Source organism: Jatropha curcas, chromosome 7 (genome assembly GCF_041381405.1).
Source record: "Jatropha curcas cultivar XTBG-Jc1 chromosome 7, XTBG_Jcur_1.0, whole genome shotgun sequence".
NCBI classification, from domain to species: Eukaryota; Viridiplantae; Streptophyta; class Magnoliopsida; order Malpighiales; family Euphorbiaceae; genus Jatropha; species Jatropha curcas.
This window is the reverse complement of record NC_143157.1, coordinates 16,014,436-16,041,175: the sequence shown is the minus strand read 5'-3', so window position 1 is coordinate 16,041,175 and position 26,740 is coordinate 16,014,436. Positions and strand designations below refer to the sequence as shown.

General features: G+C 32.7%; 1 protein-coding gene across 2 annotated transcripts; it reads left to right on the top strand.

Moving 5' to 3' along the window:
* The first annotated feature begins 619 nt into the window (after window positions 1-619).
* On the top strand, window positions 620-21,581 carry LOC105647956 (putative leucine-rich repeat receptor-like serine/threonine-protein kinase At3g14840). 2 transcript variants are annotated; one of them, XM_089723770.1, is made up of 22 exons: window positions 620-788; window positions 2,278-2,349; window positions 2,439-2,507; window positions 2,625-2,696; window positions 2,806-2,877; window positions 3,152-3,223; window positions 3,325-3,396; window positions 3,487-3,558; window positions 3,717-3,791; window positions 3,892-3,966; window positions 4,119-4,190; window positions 4,292-4,354; window positions 15,408-15,461; window positions 15,675-15,715; window positions 17,884-17,951; window positions 18,181-18,376; window positions 18,507-18,656; window positions 18,874-18,992; window positions 19,193-19,403; window positions 19,500-19,737; window positions 20,240-20,396; window positions 21,087-21,581. In XM_089723770.1, the coding sequence occupies exons 2-22, from the start codon at window positions 2,306-2,308 to the stop codon at window positions 21,489-21,491; spliced, it is 2,397 nt and encodes a 798-aa protein (XP_089579896.1). In that variant the 5' UTR covers window positions 620-788; window positions 2,278-2,305; the 3' UTR covers window positions 21,492-21,581. The 2 variants fall into 2 exon arrangements, with proteins under 2 accessions (XP_089579896.1, XP_089579895.1); XM_089723769.1 differs by having other exon boundaries at window positions 17,575-17,951.
* The last annotated feature ends 5,159 nt before the right edge of the window (window positions 21,582-26,740 follow it).

Here is a 26,740-nt window from a genome sequence, read left to right as displayed (position 1 = left end):
TTTTTTTTTTTTAAAATCTGGTAAAAGACTAAATAAGCTTAATGCTCGAATGCAACACTACATCTCTCTCTTTTTTTTTTTTTTTTAAATATTACCACGAATACTGTCAAGTGTGCCTTAATTACCACTAACCGCTCCACGAGGTATTATATCCCTTTTTTCTTATAAGTATTGATAAAACTCTTCATTAAACGATCTTAGATTAGAGAGTCGAACTCACTCCCAACACCCTTAAAGAATGCAAGAGAAGTTATTGCCAAATAGGTTGCTGACTTCTTCTTTTGCTTTTTCTTCTTGAAATAGACTTTTGTCCCAATCTCTAAAGCTTACCAATTCCCATTTTCTCTTCCCCTCTCCATACTCTCACACACAATAAATAGAAGCCATCTAAGATTGCTAAATATACATCGAAAAAAATGTTGTTCTTTAGACTACTTGTTGCTTCGGTTACCATCTTTTGCTTCACAAGTTTAGTTCTTGAAGCTGCTGAATTGCCAAATGATGAAGGTCTAATATTGCAAACCACATGCATATATATAACCATAATCTTGATTTTGAACCTTCTCTGATTTCCTTAACTCTTTTTTTCTTTTCTTGATTATATACGTACATCTTGCAGTGGAAGGTCTTCGTTAAATAGGGAAGACACTAGGGAAGACAGACTGGAACTTTAGCGTTGATCCATGCTCCCGCCAATCAGGATGGGCGAATCCAGCAACCGGACAAGATAATAACATAACTTGTGATTGCTCTTTCTCCAATGGCACCATCTGCCATGTTATTTTGATGTATGTCTCTGTCCCTCTAGCCAGGAAGTAATCATAATACTGTATTTTTTTTTTTCTTTTACTAATTCTTTTGGAGAAAGATTTTAACTAATTAAGGAAGAAAAGTTCAGAAATTTTTTTAAGTTATATGTATATATATTAGAGAGCAACAGTTTTTGGAAATAACTAAAAAATATTTGTTTCTTTTTCTTTTTTTTTTTACCTTATATGTATAGATTTTTTTTTTTTTTTGGAAATATCTTTTATATATATAGATATTGTTGAAGCATTTTTACATATAAATATTTTCGTTACACCGTATCAATAACCAAAGTTTAATTTAATCAGTTGTATATATTCAAAATATGCATTCTTATTTTCGTTAAACATGAAGTATATACAAGGTGGATATTCGATTCATTTAATTTGAATTCATTCGAATTAAATTTTTGTAGAGAAAAAAATTCAATCAAGTAAATGAATTTGTAATCAATACAAACTGAATTTTTGCATAGAAAAAACTAAATTGAAATAAAACCTATTGAACTAGTTAATTTGTTCGGTTGGATTTTTCAGCCTTTACTTATATTTTGGATTACAATTAGTTCATTTTTATGATTTTTAAAGAATCAAACCAAATAAAAAAGTTACGATTTTTTATATAAAAAATGAAATCAAACCAAAATTTATGAATATATATATATATATAATAAAAAAGGAAATCGAAAGAAAAAAGAAAAGAATACTATTCTACTACAGTTGGTGGGGCTTGATCTTAATTACATAAGCCATGCACAAAATTACTATTAATATATATATATATATATATTTAAAAAAAAAAAAGAAAAGATTAAATAAAACCAATGAGTTTAGTTAGATTTGATTAGTTTAAAATAAACCAATGATCAACAAAAACTTTTAAAATATTTTTTTCCAAGGAGAATATAAATTAAGTGTTTTCTCCCTTATATATAATATTAAAATAAAAAGGCTTGCAAAATTTTGGAAACAGGGACCATGGCCTCTCCAATACCGCTGCCCTCCCTTCTTAAGGCCAAAACCCACTTTGCCTTCTTTCTTAATATCATGGGTATTTTTTTTCTTTTTTTTTTTTTGAAAATTATACTGCTAAATTACTATTAATATCAGACACCAGTGCATCATAAATAATAGCTGGAGGTATTTGCTGCCACTCCATCAAATGAGGCATAAACCAGACATAGAATCAGTGACCCTAGCTAATATATGAACTACTTGATTTGCTGATTTTTTCACAAAAGAAAAGGATAATGACATAAAGTCTCTGGCATTGGTTAATAATAAATTTTGAATGGAAAAATATATTAATTCATCGAATGCATTTTGTTATAATATAAATTTTCTGGGATTATAGCTGAATTTAATAGAAAACGAACATTCAAATATTGTTTACTGATAATAAATTGTAATTATCATCTAGAGTTATTGTTTGGACATTAATTTTATAATTACAATTTCTCTGGAAGCACAGATCACTAAAGACCCAGAGTCTCCAAGGTATGCTTCCAACAGATTTGAGCAAGTTGCCCTACCTCAAGAATATGTAAGTAGCAAAAAAGTTACTTTCACTCATATTTTTCTGCATTAACTGACTCAACAATAACTTATGGCTGTTGTTTCTCATTCATGAAGTGACCTTACTCGAAACTACCTTAACGGTACAATACCTTCAACATGGGGCTCCACACAACTCGAAGTAATGTATGTTAATTATCTTCTTAATAGATTATCGAGGGAAAATGGTTATAATATAATTTAATTTTCTCTATCATTTTCATTTCGGATTGGAACTGAAATTGAATAAATGGATGGTTGCAGCTCTCTTCTGGGAAACAGATTGACAGGACCAATTCCAAAAGAACTTGGAAACATCAGTACTCTGATAGAATTGTAAGATGAAATTATGCTCATCGATCATGTTTATATGCCTCTTTAAATAAAGCTAAATAAATATATATGATGCTTACAAGGTGTTTCCCATTGATGATTAAATACACAGTGTGGTTGAATCCAATCAACTTTCAGGAGAACTGCCTCAAGAGCTTGGAAATTTAAACAACATTAGAAGGATGTAAGTTCCTTCGTATTGAACGTTTCATTTCATTAATGGTTGATCAGTCTCCTATTGTTTTTTTTTTTTTTTTCTTTTTTGGGAGAGGGAATAGAAAAGTTCAAATAAATAAGTAATCATATTTTTAGATTCATTGATACTGCACTAATCTCAGGTCCAAATAAAGCCTAATAATAACACGCAAATGGTGTAATTAGCTTTGCTGTAAAATGCTTGTAGATATTCAGATGGAACAATCCATTGATTTTAGTTTCTCCTTTTGATGTTATTATAGGCTGCTCAGCTCCAATAATTTTAGTGGGCAGTTGCCTGAAACATTTGCAAGCCTCACCACATTGGACGACTTGTAAGTTTCTACATTATCAGAGAAATGCTCACACTAATTAAAACCTACTCTTCCATTTAAAAATACAAAATACCTATATATGTTCTTGTAACAAAATGCAGTCGAATCGGAGATAACCAGTTCACAGGCCAGATCCCCAGCCTTATTCAGAATTGGACTAATATTACAAGATTGTAAGAGTTTTCTTCCTTCCCGCCCGGCTTAATAAAGAAATATTATCAATACTTTGATTATTTGTCTGAACCAAATTCTGGTGCTTGCAGAGTGATTCAGGCTAGTGGCTTAAGTGGGCCAATCCCAACCGGCATAAGTCTTTTGACAAAGATGATTGACTTGTATGTGAATCAATCTTCCATATTTAGACTCTGTTTGTTTCTGGAAAAAAACTTATCTCTAGAAAATATTTTTGAAATGACTTATTTAATCACTTACAATTAATGCCAACAAAAATGTTATATGTGTTGTAATTACTTGTTATATTCTTGGGTTGTAGGAGAATTAGTGACTTGAGTAATGGAACTGAAATATCATTTCCACCTTTGAATGATTTGAAAAACCTGAAGATACTGTGAGTTTGAATGTCGTTTTACCAAGTAATTCTTTTTCTTCTTCTTCTTCTCTTTTTATGGTTTTTTCTTCTAATATTTGCAACTATATTTATGTTGCAGGATATTAAGGAGTTGCAATATTGGTGGACAACTACCTCCATATCTTGGACAATTTACCAAATTGAGCTCCACCTTGTTAGTAAATATAAAGATTAGCCTAATTGTCAACTATTTCTTTGTATCTAAAATAGAGATAATGATTGTATATCAATAGAAACAAACTGGAGTTTCTCGAGCTACAGAAATGAACAATTTCTGATGGTTTGGTTCATCATTTTATCTTGCAGAGACCTCAGTTTTAACAAACTAACTGGACCAATCCCAAGCAGCTTTTCCAGTTTATCAAAGACAGATTTCATGTGAGCAATTGATTTAAATGTACTTGTTCTTATAATTGATTTTAGATCAACTCCAAAAAATTGATTTGAAAGTATTATATAATGTTGTTTAATGTTTCCAGATACTTTACTGGGAATATGCTGAGTGGAACAGTGCCAGATTGGATTCGAAATCGAAAAACAATGTGAGTTTCTCATCCCTATGATGTTCTATAAATATGATATAGAATAGAATTACTCTCTCTCTCTCTAGAATAGAATGGAAACAGTAACATGTTCTAAGAAAATCATTTTTTATTGGCTTATATATATATATATATATATATATACACACACTAGGTGGTCCTCCATGCTTCGCGCGGCTGTATAATAATTATATTTTTATTTCAAATGTAAGATATATATATGCTTAGTAAATTATAAAAATTCATTTTTTTACGAAAACAGTGACTGGAATTATTATATATAAAGTCTTGTAGGTATTTAAAATAATTTAAATACTTAGTTTTTATTTTTGTAGAGATTTATCTAATTGGAAGTATATAATTAAAAAAAAATTTAAAACATAATAGTTAATTCATTGCATAAGACATATTTAAATCATTTGAAATTGCTCAAACTTAAATCCCTAAATCCCTGCAAAAATAAACAAAATAAAACTAAGCTAAGCAAAATATAAAATGAAAATGAAAGAAAAAAATAAAATCAAGTAAACAACTCAAACAAAGAATGAAATGCCACAAATTAAAGAATTAAGTTAAACTTTAAACAATAGAAAGAAATTTTAAAATTTTATAAAAAAAAATAGAATAGTGAAAAAAAGATAATCTTGAACTTTCTATTTATATATGACGATATATAAATATTTAAATTCTCAATCAACAAAAAAAAAAATTTTTAAATCGAAAATCACTAATTTCCCATTAACCCAATTGTTTAAATTTTAAATCAAAATAAAAAAAATCACATATATAGCCTTTTTTTTTATGATAAATTTGATATAATCATACAAACAATAAACTAAATTTGAATATCCTAAATATTATAGACTTGAAAATATTCAAACTTATCATGAAAAGAAAAATTAAACTTGTATCTTTATAATTAACTCAAAAACTCAAAATCATGATTAAACAAATCAAAAGAGAAAAAAAAAAAAAGAAAAAAAGAATACTACTCACCATCTTATCTTATCGTTTTTAAATTATATTTTATAATGTGTATTTTGGAAATACATGGTTTTTTTAACATTTTTTAAATTATTAAAATTTTAAACATATTAATAGTGATTTGAAGTTTAGACTACATAAAAAAAAATTTATATTTATAAATTATGAAAATTTAAAGATTTAGGCATTGTATTGTTTTTTTATCACATATTTGATTTCTACCAAAAAAATAAATAGCATATTTAATTTGAATTTAAAAAAAATAAAAATCTTTATATATATATAAATTATGAAAATCTAAAAAATGTAATTGAAATATTTAAATTTTTTATATTGCCATAATTGAATGAATTTAAAACTCACAAAAATGAAAAGACAATTTATTATTAAAAAGTAAATGATGTGAGAGAAAAAGTGGATTAAAAAAAAGAGAAATGTTCAAAAATTCGCAAAAAAATAAATACTCAAAATCTATACAAGCTCACTTTTTAAAAGGAGCGCCGCGTTAGCATTGGAGAAAACTCATTGATTCTCATATATATATATATATATATATATATATATATATATATATATATATATATAAAATAATAAAATATATAAAAGATATTAGACTCCTAAACAAACTCTAATTAACAAATAACTTAGGATTTTTACTATCCTTATCTAACTATAATTATCTCTCTGTTACTATAAATATTCTCAATTAAGCCTAAAAGGGGCTAATTTCACAATTCACTCAATCCTCAATTTATGAGATCTTAACAATTGGTGCGGCGAGGTTGGAACACACCTTTAATCCCTAATAATTTCAACCCCTTTCATCCTAAACACTATGACCAATGAACTATTCGAACACCATAACACGGAGAGTCAGGGTAATAGCCATGGCGAGGCGACTAGACTGGCCATGATACCCCCTCCGCTTCCCTAGTCCAAGCATACTCACAATTCAAAACTATGCTGAAATGCCTTCTCAAAATCCCTTATCAAGGTGGCAAACTGACGCCCCTAGGTGGACCAACGAACCAACATCACAAAGAGCATGGTGCATCTCAGCCAACACCGAAATGATAAAGCCACCTAGCATCTGAACAACTCTATGAGGCGCAGTCGGAGGTGAACCTCAGTATGGCCACTCCCTATGCTCAGGAGCCGAGCCATACACAACCGATCATGGATAATGCCAATCTTCAAAACGTTATTAAAGAACTGGTTAGAGAATGCAGAGAAACAGGAGAGGTAGGGGACCACGATCTCCGGCAGGTCTCACCCTTGTTAGCCAATATCTTGGGTGCAACTTTTCCCCCAAAGTTCAAAATTCTGACCTTCCAATCCCATGACGAATCTACTGATACCCGCAGTCACCTAGCGACCTTCCGAATCATGATGGACCTCCAAACCAACTCTGTATACCTTATGTGCAAGGTCTTCCCAATCACCCTAAAAGGAGCAGCTCATGAATGGTATCAGACCCTTAAAACGGGATACATCCAATCATTCTCACAATTAGCTACAATGTTCCGAGCTTAATTCACAACGAGTGTGCCATCTAGGAAAATCTCATCTGACCTGGTAGATCAAGAAGAGAGGATGGAGAGACCTTGAGATAATACATCTATAGATTTCAAAGAACAGTGATGCAAGTAGAGAACTTGAATGATGAAGTGGCAATCAATGCCATGACGAAGAACTGCAAATACAATAAATTGTTCAAGATTCTAAGTATAAATCCTCCCCTAACTTTTGCCGAACTCACAAATACATAAAGTTGGACGAGGCTTATGAAACTCAACATCAGAGATTGCCTAAGGAAGAACAATCCAAACACAGAAGACACCCCTCTCCAATAAGGAGATGATCGCCCAGAAGAAGATCGCCTTTCCTACACTCGCGAGCTAGCTATGATGTTAGAACACCTTACTCAAGAGATGATAGATCATAACGAGACCGAGAGTTCACTCCTTTGAATAATTTATGCTCAAAAATACTATCTTGGGTAAGAGACCATGGAAACAATGTTCATCTCAACTATCCCAGAAAGATGAAAGAAGATACCTCGGGCTATCGAGATAAAAAAAGTATTTATGAATTTCATAGGGACATTGGCCATGAGATTGAAGCCTGTTGGCAATTGAAAAAAGAGATCGAACGCCTCATACAAAGAGGTGAACTAAAAGAGTTTGGGGGGAGGGTTCAAAAGGAAACCGAAGGGAAAGAAAAACAGGCGAGGCAATGCAACACTCTAGGCACAATTCACATAATTTTTGGTGTTCGTCAGGGGCCGATAGCAACTTAACTAGAAAAAGGAGGGCTAGAGAGGTTTACTCTATCCTACCCCAACAAAAGCCGAATATGAGACCATATATCCCATTTTCTAAGGCAGATGGCGAGCAAGTACATACCCCATATAATGATGCCTTGGTGATAGAAGGAGTTTTTAAAAACTTCTTAGTAAAAGGAATCCTAGTAGATAATAGTAGTGTGATTAACTTATTGACTATGGAGTTCTTTAAAGTTTTGAAGTTAGATTAGGCGAAGCTAAAGCCTGTCCGAACCCCTCTAGTTGGTTTAGTAGGGAGGCCAATTCAAATAGCTGGATCAATAGATGTAACCTTAGAGCTCAAAACCGAAGGTATTTCAAAAAGATTTAATTCTGAATTCATGGTAGCAGACATCCATTTTCCTTATAACGCCATACTAGGCCGACCTGCCCTATACGAATTGGAAGCAATCATATGCATCAAGTACCTCACTCTAAAATTTTACTCTAATAATAATAAGGTGGTGGCTGTGAAGGGAAACCAGAAGATGGCTCGGGAAGCGTACATGATAGCGCTGAAAGGGATACCTCTCACCTTACCCATCATGTGGATGCCAAATGAGGAAACATACGCAGTGCAAGATGAACATCAACCCTTGAAATATCCAAAAACACCTCAGATTCAAGCCCAACACATGTAGGCAAACTAGTCAAATGGGAAGTTAAGCCAGGGAAATACCTGACCTTGGGGGCCGAGCTGCTTATGGAGATAGAAAATAACATAAAAGGGTTATTAGAAGACAATCTTAATAGCTTCGCCTGGACCCTTGGGGACATAATCGGGATTAACCTCGACATCATATCTTATAAACTCAGTATGGATCCAGACTGCAAACCTGTGAAGCAAAAGAAGTGAAGCCATGGACCTAAAGGTAACAAGCCATAACAGCCGAAGTAGACAAGTTGTTGCATGCAGGATTTATAAGAGAATTCGATTACCTAGAATGGTTGGCGAACATAGTCCTAGTACCTAAGCCCAATGGAAAGTGGGGATTGTATATAGATTTGACCTACCTAAATAAAGCATCCCCAAAGACTCCTACCCTCTGCCCAACATAGACCAACTAGTAGATTCAACGGCTGGCTATGAAGTATACAACATCGTGGATGTGATTATTGGATACCACCAAATAAAGATGAACGAGCTAGATGAGGAGAAGACGAGCTTAATTACATATAGGGGAATTTATGCTATCAGGTAATGCCCTTCGGTCTAAAAAATGTAGGAACCACATATCAGAGACTGGTTAACTGCATGTTCCAACACTAGATAGGGCGAACAGTAGAAGTGTATGTAGACGATATGATCATCAAAAGTGCTCAAGCTACTAACCACCTAAGGACTTAGAGGAAGCATTTGAAATTTAAATAAGTTCAGCATGAAGCTAAACCTAGATAAGTGCTTGTTTGGAGTAAAGGCGGGCAAGTTCCTGGGCTTCATGATATGACAGAGGGGAATTGAGGCAAACCCTAAGAAAATTATAAAGCAATCTTCGATATGCAAATGCCTACTAGTATCCATGAGGTCCAGTAGTTGAATGGCTGAATCACAGCCTTGGGACATTTCATTCTCGACTAAGAGGTGCATGCCTTTCTACCGAGCTTTGGAATAATTGAAGAGCTTTTAATGGGATCATAAGTGACAGCTCACCTTTGACAAAATAAAAGAATTCATGTCTTCAACTCCTCTCCTGAGCAGGCCCAAGAGGGATGAGGCGCTTTACTTATACTTGGCTGCTATTGAAAGCACAGTAGCATCTATCCTAGTTAGAGAAAAGGAGGGAGAGCAGTACCGTATTTATTACACCAGCAAAGTCCTCCGAGGAGGCGAGCTACGAAACCCCAGCATTGAAAAGCTGGTGTTCGCCATCCTCATATCAGGGAATAGGCTACGTTATTATTTCCAGTCTCACATTAAATTTGTGTGAACTAACCATCCTTTGAAAAAGATCTTATATTGAGCTGAAAACTCCGGAAGGTTAATTGAATGGTCAATCAGACTGGGAGAGTTTGACATAAGGTATACACCCACGCACTTCCATGAAACCATAGGTACTTATAGACTTTGTAGTTGAGTTCTCCAAGGAACACGAAGATCAAAATCACATCCTAGGGCGAACTGTCTCATTGAAGAAGGTGGCATACATCATAAGAGAGACCCATGAAGGTGTTCGTGGGGCACATGAAGACTTGGACGCGATGCTGAGAAAAATACTTCTTTTGGGGTATTACTTGCCAACAATGAAAAAGGACGTTCGCCAATACATTCGCCACTACATTACTTGCCATAAATATGATCGCGTACCCAGAAAACCCTTCTTAGAACTACAACCATTAGGCTTGGCTTGGCCTTTTGCTTAATGGGGGATAGACATCCTAGCACCTTTTCCTGTGATAACTAGGCAAAGAAAGTTATAGTAATTAACAAACTTCTCTAAGTACGTAGAAGCCGAAGCCCTCAGCACCATCACCCCAGCTCGGATCATCAGTTTTTTCAAGAACAATGTAATATTCAGGTATGGCATACCCCATAAAATTGTTACTGATAATGAAAAACAATTTGACTCAAGAGCCTTCAAATCTTTTTGCGAAGACTGGCACATTAGACTTCACTTCACTTTGGTAGTCCATCCCCAAACTAATGGCCTTATTGCAATTACCAACAGAACCATATTGCGAGGGCTAAAGAAGGGATTAGATGGAGAAAAAGCTAATTGGGCAAAGGAGATAAACAATGTACTCTAGGCATACAGGACCACACCTTGACATGCGACAAGTCAAACCCCCTTCTCCCTTGTATATGGAATAGAAGCAGTAGTACCGGTAGAGATAGGCATCCCAAACAAAAGAACAATTGAACATGGAGGGCTCAACAGTAATGAAAGTCTAAAAATCAACCTAGATTTAGCAGAAGAACTCAAAGAAGATGCAGCAGTCTAAGCTAAAGCATGCAGACAGAGGATGCAAAGATACTTCAATAGGCGAGTGCGAAGCAGGCAGTTTAAAGAAGGAGATAAGGTATTATAAAATGCGGAGATAACAAAGGGCTCGACAGGAGTAGGCAAATTGGGACAGAATTAGGAAGGCCTGTATGAAATTATAAAAAAGCTAAGTCCAACCACATATAAGCTCAGAAAGATTAATGGAACCGAGCTACCTCGAACATGGAACGCAAACAAATTAAAGAAAGCATATTGTATTTCCATTCAATAAAATGTAAGGTAGTTTTAGAATGAAATAATAAAGAAGATCTCAACTTTTTTCACTTAATATATCATGTCTCATATAGATTAGAAAGGCATGATATATTAAGTTTTTCCTGGAAGATCTTAATTAGAAAAATATTTCAAAACTCTTATACTTCTTTTCCTAACCATATCCATCAGTTCCGACTTAAGCAATCCATCAGTTCGGACTTTAGCAGTCCACCAATTCAGACTTAAGTAATCCATCAGTTTGGACTTAAGCGGTCCATCAGTTTGGACTTAAGCGGTCCATCAGTTCGGACTTAAGCGGTCCATCAGTCTTGACTTTAACAATCCATCAACTTGGACTTAAGCAGTCCATCAGCTCGGACTTAAGCAGTCCATCAGTTTAGACTTTAGCAGTCCATCAGCCATGCGCTTAAAAAATCCATCAGCGAGGCACTTGAAAAGTCCCTCCCCTTAAATGGACTTTAACACCACATAAACTTAGACTTGAAAACAGTATATGTAACTCTGATCTTAACACTCCTCTTTATCTGCTGATTTAAGACAACTAGATTTATACCATAATGTGATATTGACAGTTCGGTTCGCCAAATCTAAAAAGAACATTTACACATCATTTCAGTTTATGCTTTATCAGAAGAAGCAAAAAAATTAAAATACACACAACACTTAAATAGGAACAATAAATAAGGATTTTTTTTCATTAAAAGAAAACTTAACATGTTCCACAAAGATGATTAAAAGGATCTACTACACTAAGTACATAACTTCACCTAAGATTCTAAACCAGCTCCCCCTTCTAAAGGTATCTCCACATTTGAGCCCTGATTCGCAAGCACATTTGAAGGGATTTGAGTACCTATCTGTTGTTCGGTATCAGGATCAACCAAAGGATCTTCCGAAGGGGGATCCTAGTGAGCTAGTAAGATGGAAGGAGGATCTTCCAAAACAACACCATCACCAATAAGCTTGCATTGTTTTTCTTCCTCCTTATCAGGGTATACCTCATCAACCCAGCTCCAGTCTTTGTCCGGATCTCGAGCCTTTAATTCAGCCATAATTTTAGCCCTAAGGTTCAGACAAGCCTTGGCTAGATCCTCCTCCACCGAGCCCTCTTGAGCTAAAGCCTTTAAATCTCATTCTCCAACTCCTCATTTTTAGCCTCCAAAGCTTTGATCTTTTCAGCGTGGGCTTAGATCTCCTCTTGAAGTTTTTCATGTTCGGCATCCCGAACAATAATCTCCGCCTTATATCGCGCCTCCTACTCGTTCCTAGTGGAGTCTAGACTCTTTAAAGCCTCCTCCAACTCAACCTTCTTCCCCTCCATCTTTGTGTATGCCCTTTTAACTTATTTATACGAGCATAACTAAGGTTGTTATCATTTATTACCTGGAAGAGACTTTGGTTAGTAAGGTCCCTCATCGCCAGATCATCCAAACACTCATACTAATGAAGATCCACGAGAAAAAGGCAGTTGCAGGATATCTCATGACTAGGTTAGTCGCTTTGCAGACTACAGTTCAGTCCGTACTTCTTTAAAAAATGGGTTCAGATATCTAGGGCCTTGCCAGATTAAGAAGGAAAAGGGGGAGGAATAGGAACTGTCACTTCTCGAGGCCTCTTCCTACTAGGCTCAATTGAAGGAATTGTAGCAACATACTTAACATGAGCAAACTCCGAGACAACACCAGCGTTATCTGCTGGAGGATCAAGTATCACCAGAGGAATCCCCTTATCAAATCTCTTCGCTTCAGCCTTCTTATTCATCGCCTCAGTTATTTTTGACATCTTGGAAGCCTTTGCCTTTTTAGGAGACATCTCTGCATAAAAAAGCAAAAAAAAAATAAAAATAAAAAAAATAAAAAAATAAAAAAAAGAGAAAATTAGGAAAGGTAAGTACAAGAGCGCAACACTTATACAAAGAGGAACTAAACTTACCAGCAGGTGAAGGGTTCGGTCTCATGCGCCCGCTAGGAGAGTAAATTGGGTAACCCTCGACAATCACTTGCCTCAGGTTTGCAGATCTCAACCCCCTAGCTTTTATCAATTCCACACATTGTTGATCGTCAGGAGTAGGCGAAGCTGGGAGACAATGCGTGGGGTCATTAGAGCACTGGTTTCGGTACCCCGAAGCCACCTGGATGCCGAACTATGAAAGACTTTTGTTTCTAATTTTTCAAGGAAGAAATCTTTGACTGTTTGGAGAAGATGCTACAATTATTCTTCACTTGAAGGAAACAGTGGTCTTCATTTACTCTGACATGTAGACAATAAAGCTCCCTCACCCCCCAGCTGTAACAACTGTCTCATCTCGACAAGCCAACTCCACTATACCACATAGAAATCTTAAACCGTTAGGGTGGAGTTGGCTGATGGTGATGTCGTATTCACTGAAAAAAGATTTCAGAGGCTCGGATAGAGGTAGCCGAACCCTTGATTGAAAGTCTTCCTCATATAGCATAATGGACTCACTATCTAACGGTTCATTTGCTCTCGTATACTTTGAAGGGCGAGCTAACTTATACTCTGGCATGATGTTGTACATGGAACATACATCAAGAAACTCGCCCTCATTGATATTAGAGGGAACGTCTGCGATCCTAACATTCTCCCTTCTACCTTTTGCTTCCCTAACCCTGAATTCGACAGCTTTACCTTCAGACTGCTCAATTAAAACTTGAACGTCTTCATCGCTAGACGAACCCATGATTTCGCCAAAAGTAAATAAAAAGTAATACAAAAAAGCTATAAAACTTACTAAAGAGAGAAAGAAGTTTTTAGAGATGTTTTGGCATTTAGAAATGTTGAGAGTGAAGAAAATGAGGTAAGGTGAAAGCCTTATATAGGCAAGGTGGAGTACCCAAAGGTCACCATATTTAATGAAGTAACTCTTGGAGTACGCCTTGGCAAACGAACCAGCTCTTGTTTACCTCAAAAGGAACTATCTTTTTCTAACAACGTGTGCAGACAAAAAAAAAAAAAAAAACCAAGAATAAAAATAAAATATATACCATATTTGGACATAAATGATCAAATAATTAAAGGGGGACTACTGATAATATACAATGATAAAATATATGAAAGAATAATATAAAAGATATTAGACTCCTAAATAAACTTTAATTAATAATAATCTAGGATTCCTACTATCCTTATCTAACTATAATTATCTCTCCGTTATATATATATATATATATATATATATATATATATAATGATATAGATAGATAGATAGATGGATGGATAAGAGGAACACCATTCTCTTGACTCTATATTCTCCATTTATTAGAATAACATTTGAGTCTTGTACATGTTAATATGTTGAGCATAAATAACATTTATTAGAATAACATTTATTAGAATAACATTATGCAAAGTAACAACAATTAAGGAACTTTTTTTCTATTCATTAATTAAAAGGCCAGATGAGTCAGAATAGCAGTGTGAGATACAATGATAGGGGGTATAAGTCTCTTTCAGGCGTACCAAATTGGTGGAATATCCTTATAGTTGAAAGATCTCAAATCTTAGATTTTTCACTCCCAATGCTCTTATAGAAAGTGAGAAGACCAACTAAACCACTCTTGTTGGTTTTTTTTTTACTAAGAGAATTAAAGAGATTTTAATTTTGTTATAGTATGATTATTTATAAGGTTAGGTTGCACTACGGTAGTATGCACATATGAACAAATTACATAATTAGCAAATGAACCTAAGGATGATTATGCAAAATAAAAAAAATACTTGTCTATAGCGGATATATCATATAATCAAACGATAGGTAATTGTTATTTGAAAAAACTGCAACCTTTTTGTTAAGAATCACACATCGATTAAATACCCAACCTATAAAAGGCATATAAGGATGACAAGTTAGCTAGCTAATTGGTAACTACTAACCTTTTAGCATTAGTTGCCCCAAGTCTAATTAAGCCCACATCTACATTTTCACTTCGTGGGTTCTAACCTGTTACCCTATTTACATCTACCCTTTCAATTTGTAATATGGTATCAGAGCGGGTCCGGCCCGGTTTCAGTTATTCTCGGTGATGCCACTGCGTTTAAATTCGGGCTCTCGTCTGGATGCCCAGTCCCAGCGAAGCCCATTCAATTTCAAGAGCAAAAAGCCCAGTTCAAGTTTAGGGGGAGGATTTCAAGTTTCAAGTTTCAACCAAAAGTCCAGTCCTTGTTGCACTTGAGGAGTATTAAGAATCCCACATCGTTAAATACCCAACCCTCAAAGGGCATATAAGGGTGGCAAGCCAGCTAGCTAATTGTTTAGTACTAACCTTTTACAATTGGCTGGCACAAGCCAAAGTAAGCCCACATTTACATTGTCACCTCATAGGTTCTAACCTCTTACCAAGTTTACCTCTACCCTTTCAATTTGTAATACTTTTATTATTGTACATGAAATAAGGTTGAAATTCACTCTTAATAAATTATGAGACTAGTATAGATGTAATTGTCCATATTGAACATATTATTAATGGAACTACTCAAATAACAGTTTTTTTTTTTTTTCAATGTGCAGTGATTTGTCCTACAACAATTTCACAACTCAAAGCGCATGTCAAGAACGTAACATGTACAAAAAATTCAGTCTCATTTTTTATCTTTCTTTATCTCTCTCTCACACACACATGGTAGATAAATGATCAAATTTCTTGTTGCTTCCACAGAAACTTATTTGCAAGCTCCTTAATGGGCAATGCATTATAAGTTTGTTTATTTTTTTTCTCCTGTTTTTGAGAATTTGAATCATATATATTCATTTATTGTTGCTTGTATTGTTTTACAGAAATATTGTTTCATGTTTAAGAAGCAATAGTTGCCCAAAAAGTAAGTAAAGTTTTGTTTTTTTTTATTATTTTGAACTTCTAATTTTAAATTATAATTTAGAGCCTAGAATTAGGCATGGGCTTATGGTTAGGTCCAACTATTACTAAAATAAGTAGAAATGGACATTGCCTAAAAGCCATAAAACTCATATGCCCTTTAACTTTTTAATTTTTATGGGTCCCATTTATATATGGCACAACCTAAGAGGGGAGTGAATTAAGTTTTCCAAAAATTTCACATTTTAAAAGCACAAGATCAAAATACTATTGCAGTGGAATCAGAAAGCATTGGTGAGGATCAGCTATTAAGTTTAGAACTTCCCCACAAAGCTATTGTAAAATTAGAAAGACTCTGTGAAGAATAGTTATTGCGTTTAGAACTGCTTCACAAAGCTTATGCAAGTTTAGAAAACTGATTATAATTCAGATTGTGATTTATACTGAATATAAAAGGACAAATTAGAACTTGGTATAATCATAATATAGAAATTCAGAGTTCTAATGCACCATAAAGATACAACTTGTTCACCTTTAGAAACATAAACTTAAACAACTTTGCATTTCTAAAAAGATTAATAGTTGTGTAAACAAAATATAATCAAGCAACACTTCAGAAAATGAAAGAAGATAAGCACAGAGATTTATAGTGGTTCGGCACTAACTCGCCTACATCCACTCTCCAAGACTCATCTTGAGATCCTCCACTATGTTATCTCTTTTCAAGGGTAACAGACAAACCAACTTTACAAGAAAATAGATCAACACCTAGATCCAACCTTTGTCCCACTAGATTTCTAAAGGTTCTAGTCAACCTCAACCCTTTCTATTTTGCAGAGAACCGAAAACTCACATCAAGACATTAAATCTCACACAATGAGAAGGTTGCTTGATAAATTTTTTACACCATAGCTTTTCACCTAAGCTATTACACAAATATTTTTCGTTTAGAATCCTTTAGCCTACAACAAATTACAAGAATCTATATAGACAGAGAGAAATGCAATTATAAGCACAGGAAGAACCAAACAGATTTTAAAATAGAAGGAAAGTTCAGAACTGTTCTTCAGAAAATGTTATTACCAGATTTCTTTTCTCTTAAAAAATATCTTTTAAAGCAAATAGATGAAAATAAATGAAGGGGGTTGAACAGAGAGCTTTGAGAGATCTGAAACTTTGAACAATTAACTCTTACCCTTATAAAAACCACATTTTTTCAAAAGAGGAAAAACGTTTTTATAAGAGGGATGAATATCCCGTTATAAAAGATGTTGAAGTTTTAGCTTTAATGAGTATTTTGACTTTTTGAAAATAAAAAGATAGAGTATGTGAATCTTTTACAAATACTCGATTATTTGTTGGAAAAAATAATTTTTGCCAAAATCTTTTTCATTGAGGTAAGTGAAATTAAAAGGGCAAAGATTTGGCTTTTTTTAAGGCAATTTTCGAGAATATGTCAAAAATAATTTTGAAAGAAATAAAGAGATTTTCTGCTTATAAAGAAATATTCTCTCTATCTTACAATATTTCCTAAGATGCTAACCCCTAAAAGATCTTCAATAATCTTCATGGTCTTCAAAGAATCTTGGATTATAGAAGCTTGATTTCTTTAGCAACTTCCATATTAAAAATCTGCATAAAATAACTTTAGCACTTACAAAAATATTAAATTTATTTGTTTTGCATAATCATCAAAATTTCAAGATAAAATTGACCATTAAGCCAATAATTTCCAACATTGTTTTGGAAACAAACAAAGTTAATGGATTCAAAAAATAGAATCATATGTTTCTCTTAGTAACTTAAATACAAAAAAATAGATTTTACTTTTATGTAACTATTTATTGTTACATTTTGTGCTAGCTTTCTATTCTCTTCATATAAATTGTGGAGGGACAGCAGCTACTATTAATGGAATCTCATATGAAGATGATACAGATGACGCTGGACCTTCACGATTCTTTCAAGTTAGAACTAACTGGGCAGTTAGCAATACTGGTCATTTCATAGATAATTCCAGCAATAAAGATGCCTATATGGCCACATACACAACAAAGCTCTCCCCAGGCACTTCTACGTTATACATGACTGCACGCATTTCTCCAATCTCTCTTACTTATTATGGTTTCTGCATGGGGAATGGGAATTACACAATTGGCCTCCATTTTGCAGAGATAATGTTTACGAATGATAATACGTATAATAGCCTTGGAAGGCGCATTTTTGATATTTACATTCAGGTATGTAGCTTATCAATTTAATATAATGTCTTGATGGAATAGCAAAGCATTAAGGACGGATAATGAGCCATGGAAGGCACATCTTTGATAAGAAATTTGGTTCCTATTAGTAACTCTATTTATTGGTGGAATATTGCAAGTTAGCTACGAACTAATCTAGTTATCGATTGGTTTGAAGTGTAATTTGCATATAAAATAGTTAATGTCATAGTTATGTTACCTTTGACAGGGAAAGCTTATGCAAAAGGATTTTAACATTGAGGATTACGCTGGTGGGGCTGGTAAGGCAACTACAAAAAATTTTACCACCATTGTTACAAGTCAAATATTGGAGATACGCCTTTATTGGAATGGAAAAGGGACAACTAACATTCCCTTTAAAGGAGTGTATGGTCCTCTTATATCTGCCATCTCTGTCATTCCAAGTGAGTTAATGACTTCTATAAGCTTTTACTTCTAGTGTAAACAATTATTAAAGTTAGAGGTATAACATTGCTTTTCTTTTTCATGCTTTCCTGGATTGAAAAATCTTTTTAATATTCTTTCCACATGTAGATTTTGTTCCCCCTTCAGAAGGTAGTAGTAGTAGTATTTCTACAAGCAGAGTGGTTGGTATTGTGGTTGCTGTAGTAGCTGTCATCTTCCTAGTTCTATGTGTCCTTTGGTGGAAAGGTTGTCTATGGCGTAAAGATATAATAGACCAAGGTATTTCTCATTATTCACTTATTTGTTTATGTTGCTATTTTTGTGGTTTTCCTCTTCATTTGAGATTTTTGAATTGATACGTCAACTTTATACTCCAAGAATTATAAAATTAACTAATACATATTCATTTTACTTAGATGAAATATTATTTATTTATATAAATAATGGTTTTAGTTTTCATGAAAAAAACTCTAAAAAAAATCTACTTCTTTAACAGATTTAAGGGGCCTAGACTTACAAACAGGTTCGTTTACATTGAGGCAAATAAAAGCTGCTACAAACAACTTTGATCGTGCTAATAAAATTGGAGAAGGTGGTTTCGGTCCTGTTTATAAGGTATCAAGTACAAAGTTACACTTTTCAAAATGAAGGACCTCACACTTTGTTTAATGAAACACAATACAAAGTAATTAAATGTATTTTTAATATAAATGTTGCACTACAGATTAATTTAATACAATTAGATTAAATGTGTCCATTACGGCTGACCAAATGGAGTCTTACATGAATGTTCAAATATCTCTTCTTTAATGCAGGGCCTTCTTTCAGATGGCACTGTAATTGCAGTAAAGCAGCTTTCCTCTAAATCAAAGCAAGGAAATCGGGAATTTGTGAATGAAATTGGCATGATTTCTGCTCTGCAACATCCTCACCTTGTAAAGCTTTACGGATGTTGTATTGAAGGAAATCAATTATTGCTAGTGTATGAGTATATGGAAAATAACAGCCTTGCTCGTGCTTTGTTTGGTAAGTCCAACAAAAATATCCTAACTAAATATGAATAGTTATATATAATTATATATCAACCTCTTTAGGCTTACTTTAAGTATAATGACTTAAAAGGTCCTGAAGAACACCGATTAAATTTAGATTGGCCTACAAGACAGAAGATCTGTGTTGGTATAGCAAGAGGTTTGGCTTTTCTTCATGAAGAATCAAGGTTGAAGATTGTACATAGAGACATAAAGGCCACCAATGTTCTTCTTGATAAGAATTTGAATCCAAAGATATCTGACTTTGGTTTAGCCAAGCTTGATAAAGAAGAAAATACCCATATAAGCACTAGAATTGCTGGAACCTTGTGAGTTTCTATTCACTTCTTGCAATTTTTATTCTCTTTTCTTTTTTCCAACTTTAATTTCAAAGAAGTTAGAAAAAATAGATTTTTTTTTCTACAATATTAAATGTGTAGAATAATTTATTTGATGTATTCTACTTCTTTACCTATAATAACATGAATAATTAAACTTCAATCCCAATTGAATCTGAGAATTTAAGTATTCTTATGCTGGCCATAACTTACTCCCATCCTACTTTTTAACCTAGGCTTAGGATGATCCACTATACTTTCCTAGACTCACACACACGAAGTTGTGTCAATATATTACTTACAATTATATATTACAGAAAACAATATATAACTTACAATAAAATATTATTTATTGTGAAATGAGTTTCTTTTTTTAAAATGTGAAAATGGATATACGAAGATTCTAAATTTAAGTATATGTAAGATATTAAATTTTTATTCAAAAAGGAAGACAAATATAAATGCCTAATATATTATATTATTGATATTGCAGTGGGTATATGGCACCTGAATATGCAATGCGTGGTCATTTAACTGATAAAGCAGATGTTTACAGTTTTGGAATTGTTGCCCTAGAAATTGTTAGTGGAAGAAGCAACACTAGTAATCGGCACAATATGAAGAAGGATGACTTTTATCTTCTTGATTGGGTAAGAAAATCTCTTGTTTTCTTGCCAATTTTTCCCAAGAAAATTTCTTTCCTACACCTAATATATAGGTGGTCCCATAAACCAAGCCAATCAAACAAAGGTTTTTTTTTTTTAAAATGTTATTTTTTTTATCCATTTTTCTAAGTGTGTGACCATACAAGGTATGTATAGATAAGTATTTTCCTTTGAATTTAAATATTTTTTATTAGCTTAATGTATGGATGGGTTCACACTAGGAGTAGTAATGATTTGCAAAGGATTGAAATCCAAGGAATTAGTTATTCATTCAATTAAAAGGAAAATGAATATTATGCCTATATTCGTAATTAAGCACAGAGGATTTTCTCAACTATATATTGGACTGAGTATAGTTTAGTAAATCCAACCAAAATGAATTGGTTAAGCTTGATAATTGATTCAAATTTGGTTTTTGTAAAAAACAATTCAATTTAGTTTGCTTTTATTACACCCTAAAAAAAGCTCAAATACATACTAAAATAACTTAAAACCAAACCAAATTGATAGAGCCAATTTAATTCAATTAGATTTTGATTCTAGATATAATTTGTTTGGCTCGATTTTCCTCTTAAAAATTTCAGTTTATTTAATTTGTACTAATTGGGTTTTGATTTAAGCCAAATCGACTGAATGCTTATCCCTAACTATATATCTTTGTATAATTTTTCTTAGGCATGTGTTTTAAAAGAGAAAGGGAGTTTATTAGAGCTAGTAGATCCAAGACTAAGCAAAGACTACAATAAAGAACAGGTTGAGACAGTAATCCATGTGGCTCTTTTATGTACTAATGTCTCTCCAGCAGTTAGGCCTGCTATGTCTTCAGTTGTGAGCATACTTGAAGGAAAAGCTTCAGTTCAAGACTCCAAATTGGATTCAAGTGTTTTACATGACGATTTCACAGTTGAAGCAATGAGAAAACATTTTCAGCAAATCAGTGGACAAAATACAATCGATAGCCAAACTCAAAGTATGCAATTGGAGGGCCCTTGGACTGCTTCTTCTACATCTGCTAAGGATCTTTATCCGATATCTTTAGGTTCTGAATACTGGGAAAATAGAAATTTGATAAATAATTAAATGTATCAATTGCATGTTTTTAACTGTAATTGTAATAAAAGGACGTTTGAATATCTTGAATATATGAGAAATCATAATTGGTTTCACAAAGTTAGACATTGTTTCATCTTAAAAAAGTTATTGGTTTTATTTTTATTTTGATCTAGGAGAATTGTTGACCTGCACTTCATTTGTTTTCATGCAATAAATTCCATATGAAAGAATATTCTTTGAAGAAAATTTGTATGATATGATTGAAGAATATGGACTTACATGTGTTGGAGGAGCCATCTTCTTTATTTCAAGGGTTTTTTATTGTTGATTTAGTTAGGAACATATTGCCTAGAGTAGTTAGTTTCTTGGTTCTGAAGACATCCTTTGCATGGAAAAGAAAAAAAAATGATATTGTTAATGCTAGTCCAAAACTTGAAAGCCGACACACTTAGAGAGCCAAAAGTGAGGCCTAAAACTGATATGGCCTTATAAGAAATTATTCAGCCTGATTACATTCCCGACCAAATATATTATATGTATATTTTGTATATATTTTTGCTACTTATTAATTTCGTGAATAGCTAATTTGTTGCATTATTACACATACATGAGTATATGTAGGGTTAGATTATGCATAATACAAATAGGATTGTAAATATTGTTTAATAAAAACGTGAATCAAATATAAAAACCCTTTTTATCTTTTCATGTCTCTCAATTTCTTTATATTATTTCTTAATCTCTTTTTCACCTTAGACTCTTCGTGTCTTCTCAGGATTAATGAGATTTTGTCTATATATCAAAAAACTTTGATGATGGCTCATTAAAGCCTATATATTTGCACAGGCCAACTTTAGACATTGAGAAGCTAGTTTGATGATTTCTTATATCTCTTGATTGCATATTATATTACTTAACATCTATTGGGATGAATAATATCTTAGAACACTTAGTGGGACCACACCAAATTAGTGAAGACCATTATTTAAAATGGTTAAAATTGACAAAAACATCAATGATCCTAAGGACCTCGAGAAGACTCTATATAAGCTGAATATTCATAACACCTCAAGGAATGAAAATGCTTTGACATCTTAGTTGATACTCAAGCCCATGCTATCTAGAGCAAACCTCAGGAACATCTGCTCTTAGATAGCAGAAGAGAATCATATTGTGGTTCTAGTATGGTTGATTTGATTGCTACGACCACAAGATCTTTCATCCTCAACAACCAACAAACATAGAAGGATTTCTAAGTGGCAATGAAGGAACTTCCCATGTTTTGGCTAAGTAGAATCACACTCTAAGGATAGCTCAGCCAAAATCATTAAATGAATAAGGGGTATTGGACCAACAAGAACCTCCTAGCATAATCGTACATAAAACACAACTCCCTAATTAGTAACAAGGTATATGATACAATAGGCAATATTGTGCCCTTAAGGACAGTTGGACAATCAAGATAGGATACAAATTCCAACTTTCGATAGCAAGAGACATGCACAGAGTACGATTTAACAATTTGCTTACTACTTTAACAAAGTTAGGGTTTGAATTTTGAGTCGGCAATTTGACTAACATACAAAAGGCCATATGGGATGTTAAGTTTTACCTATTTTGAATAATAATCTTAAATTCAAATTATTTTGAGGGTAAGATATCAACCCCACAATTGAACATATATTGAGATTCATCCCACAATGTAGAGAATGTAAAGCGAATCATTGTTGAAAACTTGAGTTGTTAATTTGGTAATCCTTTAACGAAGTCAGCCTTTACTTGGAATTATCTTATCGCAAAAATGCTTCAACTAAGGGTTAGTGGATGTTGTAGAGATAAGATATGAGATGGATGATAATCTCATTCTCTGGAGAGAAAGGGAAAGTGTAAGAGAGATGTCATCCTCATTATCTTCTTCTTCTTCACCGTTAACAACAGAATTTCCATCGATAAAAGTGATTATCAACCAATTGTCGACGGACATCCATTTCTCAATAAATCCATGATAAGTAAACTTTTACTGACCGAATAATTTGTCATCAGTAAATTGGTTATAAATGGAATCCAATAGTTGTTGGAATTCCATTGGTAAAACTTTTGTTAGTATTTTGTAGTGGTTTCGTTGTCATATCTGTTGGCATTTTGTTGCCATATTTTTAATTTAATTGTTTTTCATCAGGAAAGTCTAGGTGAATGATTAGTAAAGTTTAAAATAAAATTACTAAAAAGTCAGTGTCATCTGTAAAGTATGGATAATCTATCTGTATAATTTAAATTAGTGATCTGTCGGTAAAATTTAAAGCAAATCAAATATTTTTGTTTAATTTTGTTCTTTTCCCAAAAAATCAAGACCTATTAAAAATAACAACATATATTTTCAATTCAACAGTATCTGAAATCACATACATTACAAACCAAAATGCATAATTCATGAACAAACTTATAAATAGTAATTCACTAAATAATAATTAATGCAAAAATCAAACTTTTAAACAAAGTTAATATGCTTTCCATGAAAGAATATTAAAATAAAATAAAGTTATAATGATCTACTAATCTACATGGATGTCATCATCATGGTCGAACTTAATGATCCTGCCTCTATCAGCAGCATAGTCAGTATCGGAAACAACTTTTGCAACAATTAAGGAGAAATCTAATATGAAGATGGAGGAGCAAACTGTGGTAGCGACATTATATATAGAGTCAGATGGTGTGGTAGTCTGGCCGATGTGGAAGTTACTAATATTTTATGGATCTCTTCAATTACTTATGACCGCTCCATAACTCTTTGCTCAAGGCCTCGTGTTGGAGGACTAGATTTTTTAGCATCACTTTGAATGACCCTATAAGCAACGTGGCACTATGTGAGGTTGGTTCAAACTATGAAAATTACTGAGATACCTCATAACCAATGGAATAGATCCTTTGCTTACTACACCCATTGGCAGACTAGATGAATATCTTTGCATTTTTTATTGCGACAGACCTCTTCACCTTCAGACTAATGTGAGGTAGCCTTTATAAGAGACTTTGTGTATGAACCCTACAAATCATAACAACAAGCAACTTCAAAGAAATTACATGCATTTAGAGGAATAAAAAGAGGAATCATTCCTTTATATATATATATATATATATATATATATATATATATATATATATATATATATATATATATATATATAGCAATTTTTTATAGGTTGTTAATCTTAGCATTAAATTGCATTTAAAGATTGCCCACATATCTCCCTTAAAAATGTCCACTCGAAACTTATATAAAAAAAAATATGACTTTGCTATTTAGCAACCCAACTTTTGTGACATATATGTAAGCTTGGATGTTTAGCCCATTAGGTGATTTGGATGTTTTCAACCTTAAATTAATTAAGTTGATAATTAAATTGCCGAAATAAACCCTTCTAAAAGTAACAGTAACCCTTCTAGAACCTGACACCTCTATTAAATACAATTGAATTATTAAGTAATTTGTTAGACATGATATATTAATTTTAGCTTCATTTCTTTTACCTGTGAGTATAGAATGACAAATGATACAAAAAAACTTACTAAAAAACTAATAATTAGTTCAACATTATTAGTTCATTTTAGAAAGCCACAAATTAAGTGACAACTAGCAAAGACTAAAATGTACAAATAGCATTATTAATATTTCATGTGAATAAACAAGAGAAAATTACTATTACGTCCCTATATAATGGTCAAATGCACTAGTTAGGACCTTCTTTTCCTAAATATATGATTATGTTCCTAAGTTTTGATCCCGTCAAACACTTTAGTCCTTTATCCATTTTTGGTGCATTTAGTCATGGGCCAAACCCTAAAATAGTGGTCATATATAAGAGAACTTTAAATGAAGAAAATTGACCCTAACTTTTGCTCTCTCCAAGGAAAAAAGAGAATAAAAAAGAATAAAAAAAGAAAATCATTATAGCAAAATTGTTAACCTAACATGATATTTTCCTTTTTTTTATCTGCCCAATAATGTTAAGAAATTAATTTTTTATCATTTAATAATTGTATTCTTCATCATTATAATCATCAAAGGTATAAAACCACTTTAGAATCCTAACATAATCATTTGTGCTACTTCCCTTCCAAGTGCACCAAATCTAATATCTCCAAATCGAAGAAAGTTAACCAAATATCCAAAAAGATATCTTCTAGTGAAACCGCCATTGCTATCAACCCCCTAAGATGATTTTGACTCTACTCTCTCCGCAGACTATTCCATGTGTGCTCTCCCAACTACTTCTGATGAATGATTTTTGCTAAGTGAGCGGAGACTAAATGGATCCTATTGGAGGTAGGCATGGCTGGTTTAGTGAACCGCCGGTTCGAGATGTTTAAAATTTTGAACCGGAACCGACCCTTGAACCTCCGGTTCAGGTTCCGGCACGGTTCCGGCGAACCGACGGTTCGAATTACGGTTCCGATTCGGTTCCTGCATTACGCAAATTTTTAAAAAAATAATAAAATTTTGATTCCGAATTCATAAATAAATAATAATTTTAAAATGTTTAAATTTTATTAACTAAATAAATTATTATAAAATTTTCAAAGAAAAACTTCTATTAACTAACTTAGAATTATAAGTATATTAAATTTACAAATTTTGCTAATTCACTAATATAGAAAACTATAAATGGAATATAAAATTAATGAAATGAGTTGGAAATTATTATTTTCAAATACTAAGAAAATTATTAAAAAAATCAAATGAAGTAAATTTATGAATGGAAAAAATTGAGATTAGAGAAAGAATTTGGTATTAGATGTAAGAAAATAAAAAATAAACAATAGATAATTCCAATATTAAGAAAAATAAAGCAATAGAAAAAATAATGAAATATGAAAATTTGAGAGAATTTTGATTGAGAATAAGAGAAGAGTTATGATATAATTGGTTGTGAAATAAAAAATCATCAACTCATCATATTTATACATGTTTCTCATTTATTAGTTTTCCAAATTGTCCCTTATAATAGAAAAATAACAACTATATTTTTGGATAATTTAGTAAATTACAGTAAGTAAATAAATAAATGATTAAAAAATGAATAAAATTTATTTACCAAAAAATAAATAAAAAAACACCTATTATATCAAAAACTATTCGTTATACTCTTTTTTTATACACTTGAAAGTATTTTTCTTTTTATATATATAAATCAACTATTCATGTACCATTTTTTTGTATAAATTAAGTAAAAAAATGTGTATTTTTTTTCACCACTTTTTATAACTTATGTACT